This window comes from Lactuca saligna, chromosome 6 (assembly GCF_052625555.1).
Source record: "Lactuca saligna cultivar CGN05327 chromosome 6, ASM5262555v1, whole genome shotgun sequence".
Taxonomy (NCBI): Eukaryota; Viridiplantae; Streptophyta; class Magnoliopsida; order Asterales; family Asteraceae; genus Lactuca; species Lactuca saligna.
Window position 1 is genome coordinate 29,659,096 of NC_136422.1, and position 22,380 is coordinate 29,681,475.

At 32.0% G+C, this 22,380-nt stretch overlaps 1 protein-coding gene and 1 non-coding gene across 10 annotated transcripts; one reads left to right on the forward strand and one right to left on the reverse strand.

The window, feature by feature from the left end:
* The first annotated feature begins 1,269 nt into the window (after positions 1–1,269).
* Positions 1,270–5,399, forward strand: LOC145000051 (uncharacterized). Of its 9 annotated transcripts, none has more exons than XR_013661102.1 (6): positions 1,270–1,895; positions 2,038–2,202; positions 2,430–2,537; positions 3,204–3,254; positions 3,485–3,719; positions 4,685–5,399. XR_013661102.1 is itself a non-coding variant. In XM_078959197.1 (5 exons), the coding sequence occupies exons 1-4, from the start codon at positions 1,820–1,822 to the stop codon at positions 3,236–3,238; spliced, it is 384 nt and encodes a 127-aa protein (XP_078815323.1). In that variant the 5' UTR covers positions 1,270–1,819; the 3' UTR covers positions 3,239–3,254; positions 3,485–5,399. The 9 variants fall into 9 exon arrangements, 2 of the variants coding, with proteins under 2 accessions (XP_078815323.1, XP_078815324.1); XR_013661101.1 differs by having other exon boundaries at positions 4,688–5,399; XR_013661096.1 differs by having other exon boundaries at positions 4,693–5,399.
* TRNAE-UUC (transfer RNA glutamic acid (anticodon UUC)) lies at positions 1,447–1,518 on the reverse strand. Its single transcript has one exon. It is a non-coding gene; the product is annotated as a tRNA-Glu (tRNA).
* Positions 5,400–22,380: the final 16,981 nt, after the last annotated feature.

Consider the following 22,380-nt stretch of genomic DNA (forward strand, 5'->3'; position numbering starts at 1 on the left):
TTATAGAAATAATAGCACAAAAATATTAGTGGTGTTATATATTAGGTTGATTTCACATCTAATATATCCTTATGATATTAACTAAGATATATTTTTTATAAGTCATGTAGTCATATATATATATATATATATATATATATATATATATATATATATATATATATATATATATATATATATTCATTTTTGTATATTCCTCATACTTATCTAAAAAAAAAAAAAAACTTATTTTTTAATCAAGAGAAAGGGTGATATTAAAAATAAAATAAAAAAGATAGTAAAAAAATATATTTAAAGTAAAAAGATAATAAGAAAAACTGAATAATAAAAGTAAAATGAAAAAAAAAAAAACTATTTTCATAAATATTTTTAGAACTATACTAGATTGGTAAATAGTTTTTTCAATAACCCCATTTTAATTAAAAACTTGAAGTGTAATAGCTGCAATTTAGAAATTGTTTCCCACATTTTCTTTTTGTTTTTCTATCCTTTTGTTTTTGCCCTCCTTATTATTATTATTATTATTATTATTATTATTATTATTATATATATATATATATATATATATATATATATATATATATATATAATAAAATTATCCTACCTTAACTTAACTACAGTACCTAAATTCTTCATGAACTTGGGGTTGTTCATGAGGTTTTACCTGAATTAGTCAACCAACCATGATCACCGCTTCAAATATCTTTTTCTTCTCTTTCATTACAACGCCTCTAAATTCTTCGTCTCTAATAAACCCAAAAAGGGTCTCTCCACCACCGCTACAAGCGATCGCTCACCACCAACTTTGCCTATGTGGCTATTACCATGGTCATCGCTCTTTCTGTTTCTATCTAAATTAGGTAGATATATCCACCGTCTCAATACATCGAACAACCCAGGAGTCGATGAATGTATATGAGTGTATCGGGAAAGGTTGAAGGAATTCGATTCACCACCGCTAACGACGCCACACCAACGACGACGCCACCTACCTGCTCTGAAGCCTTAGTAGACACAATCGGGGTCGATTTTGAACTATACAAGTCTTTTGTGTTCTACTCCGATTTCCATCTCTCCACCAGTTAACGTCTCCTGCTTCTCTAAATCGATGCACGAGGCGGTAATTTCTAATTTCTCATCAAAAGAGTCTCGAATGATGGTCTGATTGCTACTGCTAAACCTTTACTTTTTGTGAAATTACAGGTGCAACGACTTTCAAACATGATTTCTTCAGACCCGAGGGGGGGGGGGGGGGGGGGGGGGTTTAAATATGTGTAAAATTCTTCCAATCAAGTTTTTATCTTACATGCATATGAAGTGTTCTATGAAATGCCTAAATGAACCACGCCTAATTAGACGTTCCATAATCAACTTCCTTTCGTCTACCAGGCGGACTTGACAAATACATTTCACTTTTGATAAAATCCTACTCCTATGGTCTTGGTATACCCCTAGAGGGACTTGAACCCTCGTTTTCTCCGTGAAAGAGAGAGGTCGTAACCACTGGACCATAGGGGCACCAATGGACCATAGGGGCCTATGGCCACCTTTAGGAAAGTGGAACGCATTAGCTGTCCGCTCTCAGGTTGGGCAGTAAGGGTCGGAGAAGGGCAATCACTCATTCTTAAAACCAGCGTTCTTAAGGCCAAAGAGTCGGCGGAAAAGGGGGGAAAGCTCTCCGTTCCTGGTTTCCTGTAGCTGGATCCTCCGGGAGGATTTTGTATGTTCTTTCACTAGGGTTGGCTCTGAAGGGGGTGTTGCTGTGTCTGACATAATTTCCAGATGTACCATTTTGAAAAAGCTTTATCTCCTTAACAGTATGTTTGGTGTGGAAGTCGTGCTTGGTTTGATCAACGCTATTTCTATCTTCACAAATCTCACCGACATTTATCTAGGTTCCATTCTTTTATTTGGATCTTTCTTGAAGTTAAAAATGTTTAATTGCTAAGTATGGAGCTCCTTGAAAGTTATTTTCACATGTTTTCAATATTGTTGTTTAATTGCCATATGTTTTTTTTTTTTTCTTTTTGCTGATAGAAGCTTATGATTTCCGCATTTCCATTAGATGGAAAAGTGTCAACTGTTCCTATTACATTCAAATATGTATAAACCATCAAGACTACAATCAAATACAAGTTGGGCTACCAAATGGGATTTGGTATTGGCCTCTCAGGACATGGTCGCTACAGAAATATAATGCAGGTAAGCCAATAACAATCATGTGATATGTATATTCTTATACTGATTCAATAATCTGTTTGGACTTTTATAGTTTGAGTCTAAAGCATTTGATTGTTTTGTCAAATTACACGAGTTGATTATTGTTTTCACAATTTCTGAAGCAGCTGATATTGATTTCTTTCTGTATCAAACATTTTAAACAACATTGTCAAATGTTAGTACCTTTTCTGATCAATTACTTTGTTCAGGTGACATCAATGGACAGTTGTTTCACCACGGAGGGCACCCATCTAAGTTAAATACATATTTATGGAAGGATACGTTGGTCGTCGTAAGCAGTTGCTTGAAACATATGGGTTTGTATTCTAAAATCCCTAAAATACCCTTTAATGATTTTGTTATGTTTTTGGTTTGTTGTATAGGGTTGGATCTTGACTTAGGTTCATGCCCAAATCAACTATCGACCATAATGTACATATCTTTCTGTAAACTACTTGGACATATTTCTTACTGTCTATGAATCACATGTGAGTTGTTATTAATCATGCTTACAAAACATCGTTTGATTATGACTTCCGTTAATTGTGGTTATTATTTTCCTTTTTATTATTTTTGGGTTTCCGTGTTAGTTTTCTTAAGATATTTTTTAATGGCAAATTGTAAACTAGGGAATACCTCCTAAAGTGTGAAGAACAAGGGGGTAGAATTTCAACACCTGACTTTTATGTGTTTTTATTCGAATTCCAGAAAGCATCAAGGCGGTTCTTCCTTTTTCTTTTATTTATTTATATTTAATTTTTGTATTTCCATCATGAAATGGAATGACAAGTTGTAGTATAACTTACAACTATTCTGATAAACCATTGGTTTCATAATTTTTTCAATATCTACTTTAAGATACCATTCCACTTTCATTTTTTTATTGAAAATATCCAATATACCATTGCATTCGAACATCCATATTGTTGGTGTTCTTTTGCCTTATGACCCCAATCTTAGGCTTCCTTTATGGCCATCTGCAGAGGGAAAAAGAATGAATGTTGAGCATTTCAGATAATGGTGGCATCGTCAAGGTAAAAACTTATAACTTATAACAAAAAACTAAATTTATTCTCTTTTTCTTGGACAATATTGTTAATAATCAGATAAGTGAAGAGGAGATTGTTTTTTTCACAGATGGAGAAGATCCATATGATGAAAAGAATTAAAAAAAATGCTCTTACCCTTTTCATTCTTTTTTATTTAATCATGTTATAAGTATTAAAGTGATTTAAGTATTTGTGAATTTGATTAAATTTTATAGGAGTTTAGTGGGAAAGTGAAGGATTTGGAGGTAGATGTGGGTGCAGTGGATGTTTTTGTGGCTGAAGTTTTATCAAAAGTTGCTGAAGATTTCTCATTGTTACGGGAAGAGAAGAGGCTAAGAGAGGCTTTGAGTTTGCAAATACTTGTGGTGCAATTACTATGACAGAGAGAGGCATAATTTCAGCATTACCCAGTAGAGAAACTGTCATGGATGCTTCACTCAAGGCTATCATGTAAGTTTTCTTGCATTATGTACCAACATACTTTATTGTGGCTACCAATTCAGGCAATGTACTAGGGATGAGCATATGGACCGGGGAACCGATCGGAACCGGAACCCAATGGAACCGGTCGGGCCGGGACCGGGACGTTATTTTTGTGGATTTTTGTAATCGGGAACCGGTAGGAACCGGAACCGATATAACCAGAACCGGTAGAACCGGCAAAAACCGGAACCGTATGATGCTATTTTTCGAGGACCGGTTTCAACATTTGAAGACATGACAAGAACCGGTAGGAACCGGGAACCGGAACCGGTAGAACTGTTGGGCCGGTTCGATTCTTGATTTTGGCCGAAGCCGGTTCTCGGGTCGGGTCCAGTTCGGGTCGGTTCGGTACTTTTGCTCATCCCTACAATGTACTATGAGCTCCCTCCATGTAGCAAATTAGACCCTAAAATTCAGAAACCAAAACAATGTGAGCGATGATCACATAAACCATAGTTAGATGGATCGACTCTCCTGGAGGTAACATATCTATTATTTGAAATTTTATGTTTTGAATATATAAATTTGATGTAATTTATTGTTTAAGGAATCAATTACAACAAGCTGTTTATATTAGATCCAGACGATCCGTTAATGTCATATCTAAAAGTTTTGGTAGATATATGGTGCTCTTTTACAATTTTTTTCATCCAATTTTTTTTTTTATAAATTTACGAGATTTGTTATGTTATCCTTAAAGTTTTTTTTTTAACAACGAAATTGTACTTTGGAGTGTAGTTGTATGTATGTAAAACTAATGCATTTCACACACATCAAGTTTTTTGCGTCGTTGTCGGGAACGGTTCAAATAGTTAATTTTATTTGCTAATTGTCATCGTTTTTATTTTATTGATTAATTTTTTATATAGTTTAATTTTAATTTATTATGTATTTTCCAAATCTCGATGCTTTTGATACTTTTCTTGATGAAGTAGTACAGAAAATTGAGCAAAAAGATGAGGAGTATGACTCAGATGAAGATTTGAAGAAATTTGGAAGATGGTTAGATAACATCTTGCCCAACACACAAGGGACATCTGAGTTACAAGAGCTAAAGTTACAAGATGAAGAATTTAATCCAGAAAGAGACTTGGAGAAGCTAGAAAGGTTGCTGGCAGAGGGGTCAGACAAAGAACAAGAACAACCTGAATTGCAGGAACCAACCTATGGTTTGACCATTACCACGACGTGCCCCTCTGTATTTCTGGTTTGTGTTTCGAAGCATGGGGTGACTATTCTAACTTTGGAGAAAGTTCTGAAGCACGATCCATTTATGAGTAGTACCCAACCGGTTCGAACCCTTGCAATATTCTTGGGTTTTATGAATTCAAGCACGTTTAGCCAACTTTTGAAGCAAAGAGCCAAATTTTACAAATTGGTCCAAAGAAAATATTTAATGCAATGAATGGATTGGCATTGAGTTTATTCGAAGTTTATTAAGTTGGGAGTCCAGCTCAAGACTCGCACAAAAAGAAGCGCTTGCGGGAGGCAACCCGTCATTAGAGTTTGATTTCCTTTTCCTTTTTCTTTTTATTTTGTGTGTTTAGTTTGGTTTGTTTCTAAACTTCTAGTTTATTAGGGTAATTTAGGAATGCTAATTAGATGTTTTTTTTTCCTGTTATTATATAGTTTTTGTCTTTGATATAAGAGCTTTTCTTAAAGCGTGAGGGAAATAAAGTGAGGGGTCGAGTCGTTTACGAGAAGATTAGAAGATTTGAGTGATTTGCTGAGTCCGGTGTTTATAATGGTTAAAAAGGAGTCTCGTCATGGAAGAGTATAAGGAGGTGTATTACCTTAATACCTTCTTTGACGATAAAATCAGAACTGAAGGAGAAAGAAGAAAATTCACGTTCAACACCTTAAACTCGTCGAGTGCACATCTAAACTCGACGAGTTCCAAAGGAAATTCACGTTTTCTGCCTGAGTCACGATCCAATTCGAAGAATCTTCACTTACAACTTGGCGAGTTGCTCAGTCAACTTTCTTTCAAGTTTTAAATTTGATTCCATTCAAGGTGGGCATTGGCTATTTTTATTGAAGTTCATTTTTGAAGTTTTCCAAGAAGCTTTTCCCCGAATATTTAGAGCTATCAACCACACGAGATTTTGACACCCAAGGCGTGGATGAGTTGTTCCCATGCCTAAAGTCAGCTGAAGATGGAGCTAAATTGAAGAAGATCAACCTCGTCACTACTATCCCAGGGGAGTTTGTTCCAATTCCCTCTTTATTTTTCTTTACCATGCATAACATGCAATGGGGACATTGCATAAATCAAGGAAAAAATTGCAAAAATGGTCCCTGTGGTATGTCAAAACTAGCATGTTTGGGCCAAAACGGTTTTGGGTAGCATCAATGGTCCAAAAGTTTCATTTTCTTGCAAGTTTGGTCCAATTTGGTTTGAATTTTTTTGGAAAGACGATTTTGCCCTTATTATTTAATTTTTGATTTTTGTTTTATTACCAACAATTAAAAATAAAACAAAATAAAATACACACACTCTCTCTAATACCATCTCTCTCTCTCTCTCTCTCTCTCTCTCTCTTTTCAAAGTTGTCGGACCACCACAGCAGTCGGACGACCACCGCCAGTCAGACCACTACCACTAATCGGACCACCACCTCTTATCGGAACCCTATCATTTTCCGACGACGACTTCGTTATACCATCCATTTCATTGCCAAAATTCAGATCAAGGGTCGTTGCCTCCAACCGTGGCTCAATTTCCCAATGATGACGAATGGAGACGGTGTTCCAGATCTTTGATGATGACCCCACTGGAGAAAGAATTTGCAAATCTGAGAGAGAGGGAAAGAGGCACCTCCGGCAAACCTACCCCTAAAGTCATTGTATTTGTATCTCGAAGCTTAAAGACGTCGTCGGAGAAAGCGAAGACGATGTAAAATCGAGCAACATACTTCACCCTTTTAACGTAGTTCTTGTGGAACCCTTCCAATTGAGGGTGAATAGACATCATCATCGTTTTGGCTTCACCATTTGAGCTTCGTTCTCGTTTCACCGATGGTGTTGGAAACACGAGATGGTGTTGGAAACACTACTACACCCTCACCTTCGTCACTGCTGCACCCCATCACCATGCTTGTCGCCTTCAGATATGTTCAGTCTGTAACTAGAGGATCTCGAGGTGGTGTGGAGATGTAACCCATATCAATAACCCCCTTGATCGATGACAACCACCTCGTCGGAGGCTTAACATCCGAGGAAAATCGATCCGAGGTGTCTTCCCCTCTATTTCCAATCGCGAAACTCTATCTGAAAAACCTAGCCACCAAGAAACCCGAATCGTCACGAAACCCAAACTTCAGATCTCGATCTCCTTTCTCTCGTTGGCATCTGTCTAGGTTCAAAGGGAGGGTAGCAACGATCAAATCGGGTGTTTGGGGTGGTGCTACCTGACCGGAGGGAGGCGGAGGGGAAACCTAGGCCGACGACAACCACTCGTTCTTCTTCTTTGGACAGTGGTAAGCAAGAAATGAGAGAGAGAGATAGAGAGAGAGAGAGAGGTATGAGAGAGAGGATATTTTATTTTATTTTGTTTTATTTTTAATTATTTTTAATTGTTAGTATTAAAACAAAAATAAAAAATTAAATAATAAGGGCAAAATCGTCTTTCCAAAAAAATTCAAACCAAATTGGGCCAAATTTGCAAGAAAATGAAACTTTTGGACCATTGATGCAAGCCAAAACTGTTTTGGCCCAAACATGCTAGTTTTGACATACCACAGGGACCATTTTTGCAATTTTGTCTAAATTAAGTGTGGGGTAGGGGTTGGTTAAATTAGTTAAATTTTAAATTTTTTGCATTGCTAGGGCTAAATTAGAAAATTTGCTAAGGTAATTAAGAATCATGCTAGTGTTATGTTTGATGATTGCATGGAGACTCAAATGTTTAGTTGAACCAATATACATTATAATGCATTTTTGGCCCCTTTATTCTAGTGAAATCATGGGACAAAAACACAACCTCGCTTAGTTTGAAGGATGCAATAAGTTTAGCATCGTGTACTTGATATGTATCTAGGAAGACTAATACTTTAACCAATAAAGGTTGAAGTTGAGTGCCCCTGCTTAAGCATGTAAGGTTTTTAGTGAAAAAAAGTGAGATACATGTGAAAAAAAAGAGAGAGAATTACAAGAAAAGTTTGAAGAATTTTGGAGCAATCAAGTGAAGATCAAAAGATCAAAGTTCAAAAGTTGAAGATACTAAAAATAAAAAAGGCGGTGAATTCAAAGTAATCAAAGATCAAATATCAAAGAAGTAAAGAATTCCAATAGCTCCACAGTGGTATCTAAAAGTTGTAAATTTCTAGATTATGTATGTTTGGGTTGCTTGACCAAAAATACCTTGAGGTTAAGAAAGTTTTATGGGGATGGATTCGGAGGGATGCATAAAATGAACGTTGTTCAAAAGAAGTGGGCGAGTGTTATGAGGATTGTAAGTATTTAGAATTAAAGGGGGTCATTAGGAAATTTTTTAGACACAAATGCATGCGTTGCGGTCTTGGCATAATGGCTAGGTTCGATTTGGATTTTCTTATGTTGTATTAGTATGTTAAAAGTCAGTTTTGCTTGGCAGCAAGCAAAAGTCAAGTGTCGGGTATTTACTATAATTAAATTTTTAGTATATAAATATATGTTTATTATTATTATTATTATTATTATTATTATTATTATTATTATTATTATTATTATTATTATTGTGTATGTATATATGTAGTTGTATGTATGTATATATATGTATTCAACATCTGAGTATATCACTTAATGTTCGATATGCATGTGTATGTGCCTTGATAAATGCGTGTAACATATATGTCCGTCAATTGTATGTACAGATATGTGTAAGCATATGAGTATAGGGATTAGGGTTTAACGTAATATAGGTTTAGGGTTTATGGTTTGACATATATATGTTTATGTGCATAAGTATGTTTGTGTGAGTTAATGGTTCATCATTTAAGGTTTAGAATTTAGGTGTCTATTATGTATGTTTATGTGCATGAGTATGTATGTATATTGTAACAAATGATCAAATTTGGTCTAAGTTCATCGGTCAAACCACCACAAACACAAAGGTAGTGGGACCTAATGTATTGTATTCTATGACTTTAAATGCAATTGATGTTATGTTACTCAAAATTGAATAAGGAGTGCTCCTTATATCTCCAATTCTAAAGAACAAAACTATATGTTTCAAAATAAGTATTAGTTAATGCAATAAAAAAAAATTGAGCATTACATATACTTGTTAACAATTGACGTTGGAATTGGACTGGGCATACTCTCACGACTTCATGGATACAAATAACATCGAAAATGGAGATCTTATGCAAAAGATCCATTCATTTTAAGAAACAATCTAAAATATAATTGATTTTTCTTAAATTAAAAACCGAAACGACTCGTTGAGGTACTTGCATACCTCATTAGTAAATTTGAGAACGGTGTAATACCTTAATTTCAAGGTATTTTACATTTTTAACCCTTTATATGGAATTTTATTGCAAAGTTTGTCCCATGGTTCATTAAAATGGAACATGTCACTTAGATGCATATGATGAGTGTGCGTTTGGTATGCTGGCCATACGTGGCAAAGTGCAAACCCTAATTTTTAGGGTTTTAGCACTATATACGCATCATTAACTTCCCAATACTCCTTCCAGAAAATCCAATATTTATGGCTCACGAAACTTCCCTCCACACCACTATCGAAAAGTATGCATGCATATGAATTGTTGAGGAGGAACTTAGCGGTAACCACAGTAGGGTCATTCACGGCCTCCTCATGCCCCATCGTTAAAACTCTTCCTACATCTCCGACATTCCTCGCTTTTGGGAAATCCCTCTTGAAATGCCCTGTTTCACCACATCCGTACTCAACCTGAGTTGACTTGGTTGACTTTTTTACCTTTAACCTTGACTAGGATTTTGACCAAGTTAAGGGTAATTTGGGTATTTTAAGTTGAGTTTTGAGAATTGTTCACTATTTGTTGCATATGTGACCTGTAGAGTTGGTATTTGGAGTAGCATGTTGTTCAACTATTTGGCAGACTGTGAGGTGAGTTTTCCTCATTGTGCTTGTAGGTCGAAGACACCAATGTGAGTCCACTAGGTTATGTATCATAGTATATAGGATGATGTTACACTATAGTGATTTGTTAGATCTATATCCTGATATATATGATGTTATTCTGCTGTAGATATCGTAGATCTGTATCCTGGTATATATGATGTTGCCGTTATGTGGTAGTGATCTGTATGTATGTTTGCCTATTGATTGGTTATATATTTATTTGTTGCATATGTCGACATAGTGGGATTTTGGGCTGAGACTATACTGTTATGTGTGTGAGTCAACATATCGAGGGTAATCTAGCCCGATAGCTGTAGACCCGAGGGTATACTAGGCTGATGACTAATTGGACCTATTGTATATTGGCATTCCATTCTGATAACTGAGTGGACCGAGACATTCCAGTCCGATGACTAATTGGGCTATGTTCTAAAACTAAAAGGGTACTTTGACAAAATTTATTGTCGTAGCTTCCCATTTACTAAAATGTTGGTTATTGATGTCATTCTTAACTCTGTGACTAGTGCATACAAGTAGTTCACTGTGAACTACTACATGAATGGTTTTGAGTAGAGTATTGTGGAGCTTCATGGGATGTTAGAGATAGCTAAAGAAAACATTGTTCCACTTACGAGCACAAGTTCAACCATTCTTGTTTTGGCTATTAGGGAATGTGGTGTCAAGAGAAAAAAGTCATTTGTATGTGTAAGCATGTGAGTATAAGGTTTAAGGTTTAGTATAGGTTTATGGTATGTATTTGTATGTACGTGTATATGTGTATAATATGTATGTATAAGGTTTAGGGTTTAGGTTCGTACATATATATATATATATATATATATATATATATATATATATATATATATATATATATATATTGAAACGAAAAACTATTCTACATCTAAATTACCACCTATGTCTTCAACGATACTTGAACCCATAACATCTCAATTGAGAGAGTCACTCATTACGACTAGGCTAAAGTCCCTTTGGCATATATACATATACTTACACATACGACATATATACATATACTAATAATAATATTAATAGTTTTAAATAATAATAATACTAATTTTAAATAATAATAAAACTAATAACAATTATTATAATTTTAAGTAATATATTATGATAATAAAATTAATATTAATAATTATAAATTTACATATTTATAAATCTAATAATAATAGTTATGAGAATCGAGACCAATATAAAAACAATAAATGGCATTTAACCATTTGCCGGAGGATCTCCCCAAATGCAATTCTTACTTTTTTTTTATATTCGACTGGAAATGTGTTGGAAAATTCCAATAAAATACCTAGGGATGTCAAAAACCCCCGTGGTACCCCGATATCGTACGAGACTATTTTTTTTTTTTAAAAAAAAAAAAGGGGAGTTGGAGAGGGGGCACAATTAAACCCCGCTTATTTTTGGGACCGGAGTTGGGAGTTGGTATTTCCGTCCTGTACACCCGTGGGGGCCTCGATTGTGTATTTATGTAAAAAATATATATTTAATATAAAATACATATACAAAATAGATTTTCTAATTTTAGGTTTAGGTTAGGTTTCACTTTTCCATTTCCAATTAATGGATATTGAAGATGTAGTGAATTGATCATATATTTTTGGACATGTAAGTATTTTATTTTTATAATGTTGGATTTGTCGTATTTTATATTTGTAAGATTGTTGGAATTGTCGTTTTATAAAGTTGGATTCGTAATGTTGGATTTTTAATTTTTTTAGTTTCTAAAAGATTAGGTTTCAAGCTTTTAAAGTTATTAAAAATAGTCTTTTTAGCCTAAACCAAAGTAGTTGTTTAGCAAAAAAATCGAATTTTAAACCTATAAACCGGGGGAACAGGGCCGGGGCCGGGGGCGATGGAGGTAACCAGGGGCAGGATCGGGTGCTTTGTAAACGGGGGTGTTGGGTTTTCTACGCATCAAATACACTTTAAAACTAGGTGGCGGAAAAATCGAAACAACGATATACCTAAGTGTACATGCATCCTATGGATCTATGGCTTCATGCTAAGTACATCAACCCTAGAAAACATAAAAACAAAGAAGAAAACATACCTTTCATGTAGCCATTGATCTCCATGCTTGAGATCTTGAACCTCCATGAAGTTGCTTGGATGAAAGGACCCAAACCAGAATTCCTCTAATGGCATCACACCCAACGACACCAAAGAGTGGAATAAAATAACTAGGAGAATGATCAATTTCACAAACCCAAAGGGGTTAGAAATCGTCCCTAAGAGGGGGAGGAAGAAGGGTTGGTGAAACTTCAATCCAAGGTGCAAAGAGGAATGAAATCCCTAAGGCCCTATTTATAGCATTGGATGTCTCCTTAGGTTTAGTACTCCTTCCCATGTGGGATGGAGGCATAACCACGAAATTTCACTCCTTTCCCATGTGGGATGGAGTGATTTTCATCCAACCCTAATCCCATAAAGGTTCTGGAACTTGTATCAATTAATGAACATTCAACCATTTTAATTAATTAACCTGTTAATTAATTCACATAATATATTTCCAAAATATATTACCAATTAGTTTCTAATTAATTATTAACCATAATAATTAATAAACCAATTTCTCCTTTATTTATTCTACTCAATTTAGGTCTTAAGGGAAACCCAAAAGGACCCTGCTTTATTAGAAATATGATCGACAGTTAATGAATTTGGACACTATTCCAACAGTCACCCACTTGGACAAGTCATCAACTATACAAGGACCAATATTTCTCCAATAATCAACAGAGAGTTAGCCATCCAATGCAACTACCGAACTCTTAATCTAATCAAGATTCAACCCTTAGATAAGTGATCAACTATCGCTTCATTCTAGATATCTATATGAATTTGAGACATGGAAAATGGTCAATCTCAGAATTCAAGATTATGTTTCCCGCTATAGATTTGTGACGACTACATCTGATTACTAACTTGAACACATCAATTCCAGTCAGGGCTAGGCCAAGCACTTTTGATGTCATCACCAAATTATCGAGGGGCCCATTGATATTGCTTCTCCTATTAAGGTAGAAGGAACGAATAAACTTCGACTACATAGTTTTTGTCTATTTCATCATGTCACACATGGATATACACTTTATAACTACCAGTTACGATTAGCGTTGGAGTAGTCCAATGCATACTAGAATCATAGAGCAAAACCCCATATGTATCTTGAATCACTACTTACTTCCAAGAGTATGACCGACTGTGTACGTTTGAGTAAATTAATACTCGGGAAGTGGGTTCCAAACATGCAAAAGTGAGAACACAGTGATAGCCTAATTGAAATGACCGAAATCCATCATATATTAAGACCGCCACTTAATAATCACCAAATAAAATTAAAACTTATACCTCTTAAATTTATCGAGTTTTAAAACAAACCAAACTAAGAGTTTTAAGCCAATTCACTTGCAAATCTTATGCCTCTTATTTTCTGACTGTCATACTTGGTCAATGACATCAGCTTAGGAATGGATCTACAAGATTATTCTTTCGATATGGCATATTGAATATGATGTCTTTACATTTGACTCACTATCAAATGTGTTGGTACTTACTGAGTATGTTTCATGTGAACTTGTGTGATTTGGGATCCATACTCAAGGTAAGTTCACCCAAAGTCACAAGAAACTTCATAAGGACCATTAATGATTGAATTTCAACAAAGATGTCACTAATGAATATCTTTTAGTCACATTTTCTTTGCAATTTAACCAAATGCAATATACTCTAAGTATGTTAAATCCACTATGGTGTATTACATGGTACTCTTTCAAGCTAATATATCACCATTCAGTAAAAGCACGAATTCTGACTACGAACATAATTGCCTTTATTAGTATGGAACTTAGCATCAATATAACTCTTACAATGATCTCTTCCATACTATCAAGATCATCTATTATGTCCTCTAAGGACACATAAGAATGTTCTTGATCTTGATTCATTGATTCTTGCCAAATTGATCTAATCTAACTTGTCATGCTCAAGGCATACAAGTCATTAGATCTGGTACATGTCATGGCATGTATGATTGATCCCATAGCAGAAGCATATGGGACACAAATAATTTGCTTTAGCTCAATAGTAGAACTAGGACATTAGCATTGCTCAATGTCATGCCAGCCTAAACTCCTTCAAGTAGAAGTGGGTCTAAGGCCACAATGTTGGCCCACTAGTAGGAGTTGATTGATTGGATGATTGTCTTTATGATAATTGTCTGGAATGTTATGTTATGTTTTATGTGTTAGCATGGTATGATTTTATGTGATAGTGGTAGTAGGGAATAGTCCCACATCTGGTCGATAGGGCTAAAGGGGTAGGCCAACACCCATTTATGCTAGGCAATATATGTATATGTTTATATACTAGTACTTATGTGGTAGTGGTAAGGGTGAAATAGTCCCCGTTATCCAGTTGAATAAGACCGAAGGGAAGGCCAACACCCAGATATGCTAGACAATTACCCAGTTGAGTTTTGAAACCATATTTTATTAGATTATTCTTGTGTTTCATTTCGCATGTTTCACTTCCCGAATAACTAGGTTATTCAAACTTCCACGGTCAATCATACTTTGGAAATAAGTAATGAGGTAAGACTGTCATGAATCCGACTGTAGATTGTCTAAGTTTTTAGACATAACACAAGTTTGCTGCAGTATTCATGAGTAATCCTGAAATATGATTTGATTATTGGATTAAACCCACACTCATCTAAATCACCTCATGGATTTTATCACGAGTGATTGTGGGACGATAATTTCATATATTCTTGAAACAGAGACATATGAGTTGTAGTTTACAAGTTGGTTGTGCATTGATGATACGTAAACGCACTAGTAACTTGGTCTTATAAAACGTATTGTTGTGTGTGATTTGTTGAGTAAATTGATCAAGCATATGAGTCAAAATTTATCCGTTCATTTTATGCAATGTGGGATAAAAGCGATATCTGTGGGTCCCTCGATGATTTAGTGATGACACACTAAGTGCTTGGCCAAGCCTGGACTAAGTTGATGTGTTCCATTTTATGAAGTAATGAGGTTTTTCATTGAAAAATCTAATTGCAGATTAATGGGTATTGCGATTGAGAAGGGAAAGAGCAGTCTACTTGAGGATCATGCTTTGGGTACGAAGAACGCAGTGGAAATCCGTGAATTGGCGTCTTGGAAAAAACTTTGAGAACGACATGCTGAAATAGGGTAGAACTAACTGAGATAAACCAAACTAATTAAAGAACAAGTCATATATGCGGTTAATGGCACCTATCTCTCTTTCGAGATAGATAGGAGTCTCGTGATATGGTATGATAATTATTAATATGATCATAGTAATTAAGGATATTGTTTAGGTTGGTGTGTTGATGTGATAGATATTGTAGTTTGTGTGTTGATCGATGTGATAGAAATTTTGTCAAAATCGATATATTGAGAGTAAATTGAGAGTTCAATGTGTTTTTGTGTTATTTGATATTTTATGTTCTTTAATCTCTTAATCCATCATCTATAATACTATAAAAAAGGTAATATCATGTCATGCATGCAAAAATAACTAGATTGCATAATTAATTAAGTTTGTATACAAAATATAAATGAATATTCCTAGATAAATAATCTATCCATTTGTAAAATTAACCAAGGTAAAATCTTAGCATTTCTAAGATAAGTCAACATCATTTGTTTTGTACTTTTATTTATTCTTTTAATTATTTTTTTATGTTCATAGTAAGGTTGTTAAGATCGATTGTATAAGATCGTTTTCAGTTTTATAAGATCATGATCGTAAGAACGCACAAAAAACACTTAAAAACATAAAAACTATATATCAATCTAGTTAACAATAAATACTTTAACATAAAAAATACATTTTAATACATTATGTAACGATAAAAAATTCAAAATGGGTAGTCTACGTAGTTAGTCCAAAATAAATATTGATTTTAAAAAAAAAATACTACCCGTCTACCCGCGCAAAGCGGCGGGCGGCGAATAATTTGATCTCTTTAGAGTTAAAACCATTTTGCGTTCACTTCGAGAAATAAATATTAAATGACATCTATTTTTCAAGATGATTACCATACCATATTAAGGGGGTGTTTGGCTAAGATTTTTTAAAACAACTTATTAGGTTCCACATCACTATAAGTTAAAAAAGTGTTTGGATTAAAATAACTTATTCCGGTGAGGAACCTCTAATACGTCACTTTTTCATAAGTTACCCTACACTTACTTATTAACTTATAAACTAATAAACTAATAAGCAATAAGCTTTTTTTGCCAAACACCCCCTAAATGGTTATTACTTCCATTTATACATACCCAAACCACTTGTACTGTTTATCGTCCTTTTTTTTTTTTTTTTTTTTTTTTTTTTTTTTTTTCCTTTTCCTTAATTCATTTATTAATTTAATGTCCTACTAAGTAAAATGCTAAAATATTTAAATAATAGTTTATAAAAATAAACTTTTAGATTATTAGGTGTTGTGATTCAAAAGTTGATAAATAGGCCTTTGAGAATGCCAAAATACTCAGGTGTCAACTTGTTCATTGTGATTTTAAACCAAGTTTGGTCACAAATTAAAATATTTTCAACGATGATATGTAATTCAAGGATTCATATTGATTTAGGTTCTCGAAACCTTAAAATATTGAACAAAATCTATATAGAACCTTATAATAGGACAATAATCACCGTAATCAGGAAGTCCATGTGATGAAACTTGATATTGTAAGGACCAATGATGAAAAAGGTTTCGTTTTTAGACTAAACAAGATGAAAAATATACAAACTACCTTAATCATGTCAAATCTTGTGTTTAACCGTTCTTTATTACAAAAGTAAGATGCCAAAATATACAAACTAATGATAATACAATGCTCTAACTGGCCCTCTTGGTTGAGTTCTTTGAACCTGCAAAGCCAACACATTCAAAAAACATAGTAAAAACCTTTTTAGGAACAAATCTGATATAATAAAGCCTTCACCCAATATATTTATAAGATAAAAATACAAAAAGTTAAAAATGATGAAATCACTTACAAGTAAGGATTAAAATAAAAACCTGTTAAGAAAGAGCCATCTGCAGGAGGGATATTTAAATCAACATGTATTTTCTGATGATTTCAAATTTTGAATTATCCAAAATTCAGGGAACGAGATAGAATTTGTTGAGAAATATAAGGATTCAAAACACAGGTCAAAATTTAATATTATTTTATTTATGACTACTTGTACTATTAGCTTAATGATTTGAATGTCTTAAAAAAATAATATTATTATATTCAATCTATTTTTAGAAATAGTGAGATTTCTTTTATAAGATAGTAAATATATATATATTAACGATCCTACGATCTTAAGATTCAATTTTATAATCCTACTGCATTCCTAACCAAAAACGATCCAAATAAGATCGGGATCAATTTACGTAAGTGAGATCGTAGGATTGTACTGATTCTACAATCCTGATTATATATATATATATATATATATATATATATATATATATATATATATATTGTTATTCAAAAAATATAATACAAGTAATATTCTGATATTCTAAAACAATACATATTACAGTGAAATATTCTAAAAGCATATAATGTTAGAATATTATAAATATTATTCTTTTACGAAGACTAGAATATTAGAATATTTCATTAGAAAAAATTGTTTCACGGTCTCATAAAATTATGTCCGTCTCAAATGCAGAAATCTGTTACATATGCCTTAAAAAGTTATATAATTTAGAAATAAATAAAGAAAAAGAAATAGAAAAAGAAAATAAAGGAGTAAAAATCGGGTAACAATCAGAAAAAATAGAGATAATAAAAATAATAGCCGAATTACATAAATTAAAAAAATAAAAACTTTAGAAAATAAAGTAATAATCTAAATGATTTGTTAGATAAAAAGAAAAAGATAAATATTGATGAAAACAAATTAAATAAAATAAACCAAATGTCTCAAATAATAAATGAACATACATTAATACAAAAAGATGGATCTCCTAACATGATAAATCTACAATGTCCATTATGGTTAGATAAAAATAAAATTTTAGATTATGGTCAGATAAAAATAAATTTTTAGATTTAACAGTTTTAGTAGATACAGGAGCAACTAAAAGTGTAATATCTTATCATCTAACACCAAAACAATATCACAAAGAGTTATCCATGCAAGCTTTAAAACATTCATAATTTCTGTAAACCGTTGTTTTTAATTTTTCATTTTTTTCATTCATTTGCAATATATATATATATATATATATATATATATATATATATATATATATATATATATATATATATATATATATATATATAGGGTTAAGTTCATATGAGACCATATTATTTTGTGAGATATGGGGACCTATTTATGTCCTTTGATAAAAAATAATCTAAGGCTGAGATCAAAAATACAATCTGATAAGAGGCGGTGACAATTTTGCAAATTTATTAAAGTTTAGGATTAATTCGATGACACGGAGGGGTAAAATAGGAATTGTGTACTCAAATGGATGATATTTGATCAATTAACGTTCAAAAGTTTTTTCATCGTTCTTGCCCAAATTTTCTCAAACCAAATTTCCTCTCAATCTTATTCCCAACATCTTCCAGGAAAAAAAAATTCATTTATCTACTTATCAAAAGGTGTAATTAGATGGAATAATCTTGAAAAATCAGTCGATAAAAACCTATCTTCTTGTTCGATTAGAAGGTATCAAAAACCCTAGAAATTGCCATAATCAAAAAGATTTCAGGCTTCGGTACACCAATTTGAAGGTCTTTTTTTTTTTCTAATCGAGCATCAATCGTGGCTTGTTTTGCTAAAATTGATTCTAATTCTAGCTCTGGTTTGTGTGATGATTCGTCAGAAGTAGTTGATTCTCATTCAAAGGCTTGATATCTAAGTTTCCATACAAAAAACTTCAACTGCTACTTCTTCTCATGATTCTTATTTGAGGAAGGATTCTTCTCATCAGGTAATAAAAGATTCCATTGAATCATCTTTGGCTGTTAAGAATTTCAATGTTAATAAATCTACAATCCAAGCTATGTTATTTATGCATAAATGAAGTTATTCACAAAGTCTGTAGAGATATTCTTGGAATTTGAATTATAATTTCTTAGTTTTTTTGGTTTATCTTATTACTTCTAGTGTCAGTTAGGTGTTTGGTAAATTTAGTGATCGCCCGCTAGGTGTTCGACGTAATGCACTCTGTAATGATTTCATATTTCCTGCAAGAAAATTATGAATGAAAATGATCGAATGTTGTAGATGCAAACCTAACTTACTTCCTAAATTGATTTTAGATGTTATTTTGTTTGAGTAATTGGATTATCTAGTAAATATTTAGTGAACTTATCTTTGATGATTTGATATTCTAAGTATTCTATTTTGATAAGTAATATGGTACTTCTTAATTTGAATCAGATGTTACTTTGTTTGATAAGTTAGATGATCCAGTAAAAATATTACTGAAATAGTCTTTGATAACTTAATATTCTAGGTATTATGGTTTGTAAAGTTAGGTGTTACTTCATAAATTTGATTTAAGATGTTATTTTGTTGATTAACCAGATGTTACTGCTTACTTTGATAAGTCAAAACTAAAATTTTGAGAATTTGTTATTCTATCCTGACATAACTGAATTCATCTCTTTATGTTTTAGTTCGATAATATTTGATTCAGATTTAGATTCTACATAATGTAGATTCTAAATCATCTCTGGTAATAGGCTTTAGGAAGTTGTTAAATAATTTATTCTAATTTAGGAATTATTTTTTTGAAATTTATATTGTAGCTATGGTTAATTTTTGATCCCGATTCACTATAACTTGGGCTAGAAATGAACTTCTTTATTGTTGTTTTGGTTAAATATTTTTGAAATTATTTACTGTAGCTAGGATTAGTGTTTGATACACATTGAAAGCGAATGAAATTTATTATGATGTGTTCTTAATGCGACAGATGGAAATTTATTCTGGAACAGTAAGTGGAAATGTAAAATATTGACTTGGGTAAAGAAGGTTATCTGCAAAATAAGAAACATACAAAATAGTTATGCTTTGACCAATCAGATTCCAATTCCATAAGAAAGTAACCGACGAAGCAAAGGAATAGCGAAAGGTTGATAAGGATGGTCATTAAAAATGATGAGAGAATGGATCGATGCAAGAAACATATTGGAAGGACGTGAATAATTTTTTTTGGAATATTTGAATGTGTTTGATTATAGGAATCGATGCAAGAAACATACTGGAAGGACGTGAATAATTTTTTTTGGAATATTTGAAAGTCTTTGATTATGAATGACATGATATTTGAATATTGGTTATCTTTTTTAGTTTTGAACAATAGGTATGGTTGTTTCAATGGCCAGTGAATGTCTCACAGAATAATAGTCATGGTTAAAAAATAGTTATACTTTGACCAATCTGAAATATCATGCTTTTATGATCAAATGTTCATTTTTTTGTTATAGCTCATGTATAATATTCTAATAGAGTAATGTTATAGGTTTTATGTACATTTATAATATTCTATAAGAATAACGTTAAATGTTTTTTTAATAGATTTATATGTAATGATCTTTTTACAATAATAGTTTAGAATTTATAGATATATGTGATGTTAATAAAACTTACTTACTGTGTATATGAGGAATATCTTAATAGAATAATTTTATAGGTTATATGTTCATGTATAATTCTATTTGAATAATGTTTAATGTTTTAGAATATTAGAATATTACATATATTATATTTTTATAAACACTGAGATATTAGAATATTTCACTAGAGAAAAGTGGTCTCATGGTCTTATGGTCTCAAAAAAACTGACATTTAGAACATTCTATTAGAATAGTGTTAAATTTTGTTAGTTTTTATAGATTTATATGTAATGACCTTTAAAAAAAAAAGGAATTTATAGATATATGTATTGTTAATAAGACTTGTTTACTATGTATATGTTGAATATTCTGATAGAATAATTTTATAGGTTGTATGTCCATGTATAGTAATTCGTTTGGAATAATGTTATATATTTTATAATATTAGAATATTACATATGTATTATATTTTTATGAATACTAAAATATTAGAATATTTTACTAGAGAAAAGTGGTCTCATGGTCTCGTGGCCTCACAATATTAAGTAGGGGTGTGTATGGGGCGGTTTGGTTCGGTTATTGGTTAAAACCAAACCATAACCATTATGATTGGTTAATGCATTTTGGTAGCAATTAGGTATGGTTAATGTTGGTTATGGTTAATGGTTTTTGTTGGTTAACGGTTTTGGTTAATGGTTAATATTGGTTAACCATAATGTTCAATATAATACAAATGGTGAAAGTATATTGACATAAAAAAATGAAAATGGAATACAAAACAGTACTCGACGCTAATATTTGTAACCTAGCTTATAATAATATAATAAAATGTGTACCTTTATACTCAGAGTGAGATAAAACATAGTGGCATTCAAAATCAAAAACATTCAATTAATATATAGAACTTTTTAAAAAAATTGACATTAATAATTTCATATATTGATAATTGATATTAACATTAAAATAAAGTCAAACATTCATACACGTTCAATGCAATTAAATCAAAAACTATAAAATAAAATAGCCAAACACTTATATTATGTGTTATCCGGATAAAAAAAAAATTCAATCACTCATATATATTCAAAGTGATTAAGTCGAAAAATCCTTAGAATAAGTCTATAAACTCAAAACAATTTTTTATTAGAATTATGAGTGTGAAGATTAAACTAATTATGAATAATGTTTACAAATTGTAGAATTAGCCGATTAGGAATTACAACATTAATGAATAATCTAACTATTAGCATGAGTGGAAGATTGTGTGTCTGCGTGATTAGTCTTTGATGGTTTGATTGCTCGTTCGTCTTTTAATAAGTGATGATTAATGAATTATATTTTGAAATTTTAATGGGTCTGAAATAAGTTTGACTATATTAGTTTATGTATAATTTATAATTTTTATATATTAATATATAAAGTTAGCAGTTCGGTTAATAATGGTTCGGTTAACCTATAAAATCATAACCGAATCGTTAGTTATCGGTTAACAAAAATTTAAAACAAACCAACGGTTTTTAAAATGATTCGGTTATAATGGTTCGGTTATATTGGTTAATTTGGTTTTGGTTCGGTTTTTTGGTTACTATGCTCACCCCTAATATTAAGGTCATCTCATTTGAATCTAATGCATGATGTATGATGTTAATAATCTAATTGAAAATTTTTATAAGTTTCTTGTTAAATAGTTTCATTTATTAAATAAAAATAATATGTATATGTAGAATATTCAAATAGAATAATGTTATATGTTATATGTTTTTATAAATGTATATGAAGAATATTCTAATAGAATTATGTTATAGGTTTTTAAATAAATAAGTTAATTTATTACATGAAAATAATGTGTAGTATGTGTAGAAGATTCTATTAGAATAATGTTATA

What these genes read in the sequence shown, in the direction of transcription:
- LOC145000051 (XM_078959197.1), top strand. Translation starts at nt 1,820, where the DNA reads ATGTTTGGTGTGGAAGTCGTGCTTGGTTTGATCAACGCTATTTCTATC. An exon ending in TCTCACCGACATTTATCTAG is followed by an intron (nt 1,896 to 2,037) that starts GTTCCATTCTTT and finishes TTTTGCTGATAG; the next exon opens with AAGCTTATGATTTCCGCATT. An exon ending in GCTACAGAAATATAATGCAG is followed by an intron (nt 2,203 to 2,429) that starts GTAAGCCAATAA and finishes TACTTTGTTCAG; the next exon opens with GTGACATCAATGGACAGTTG.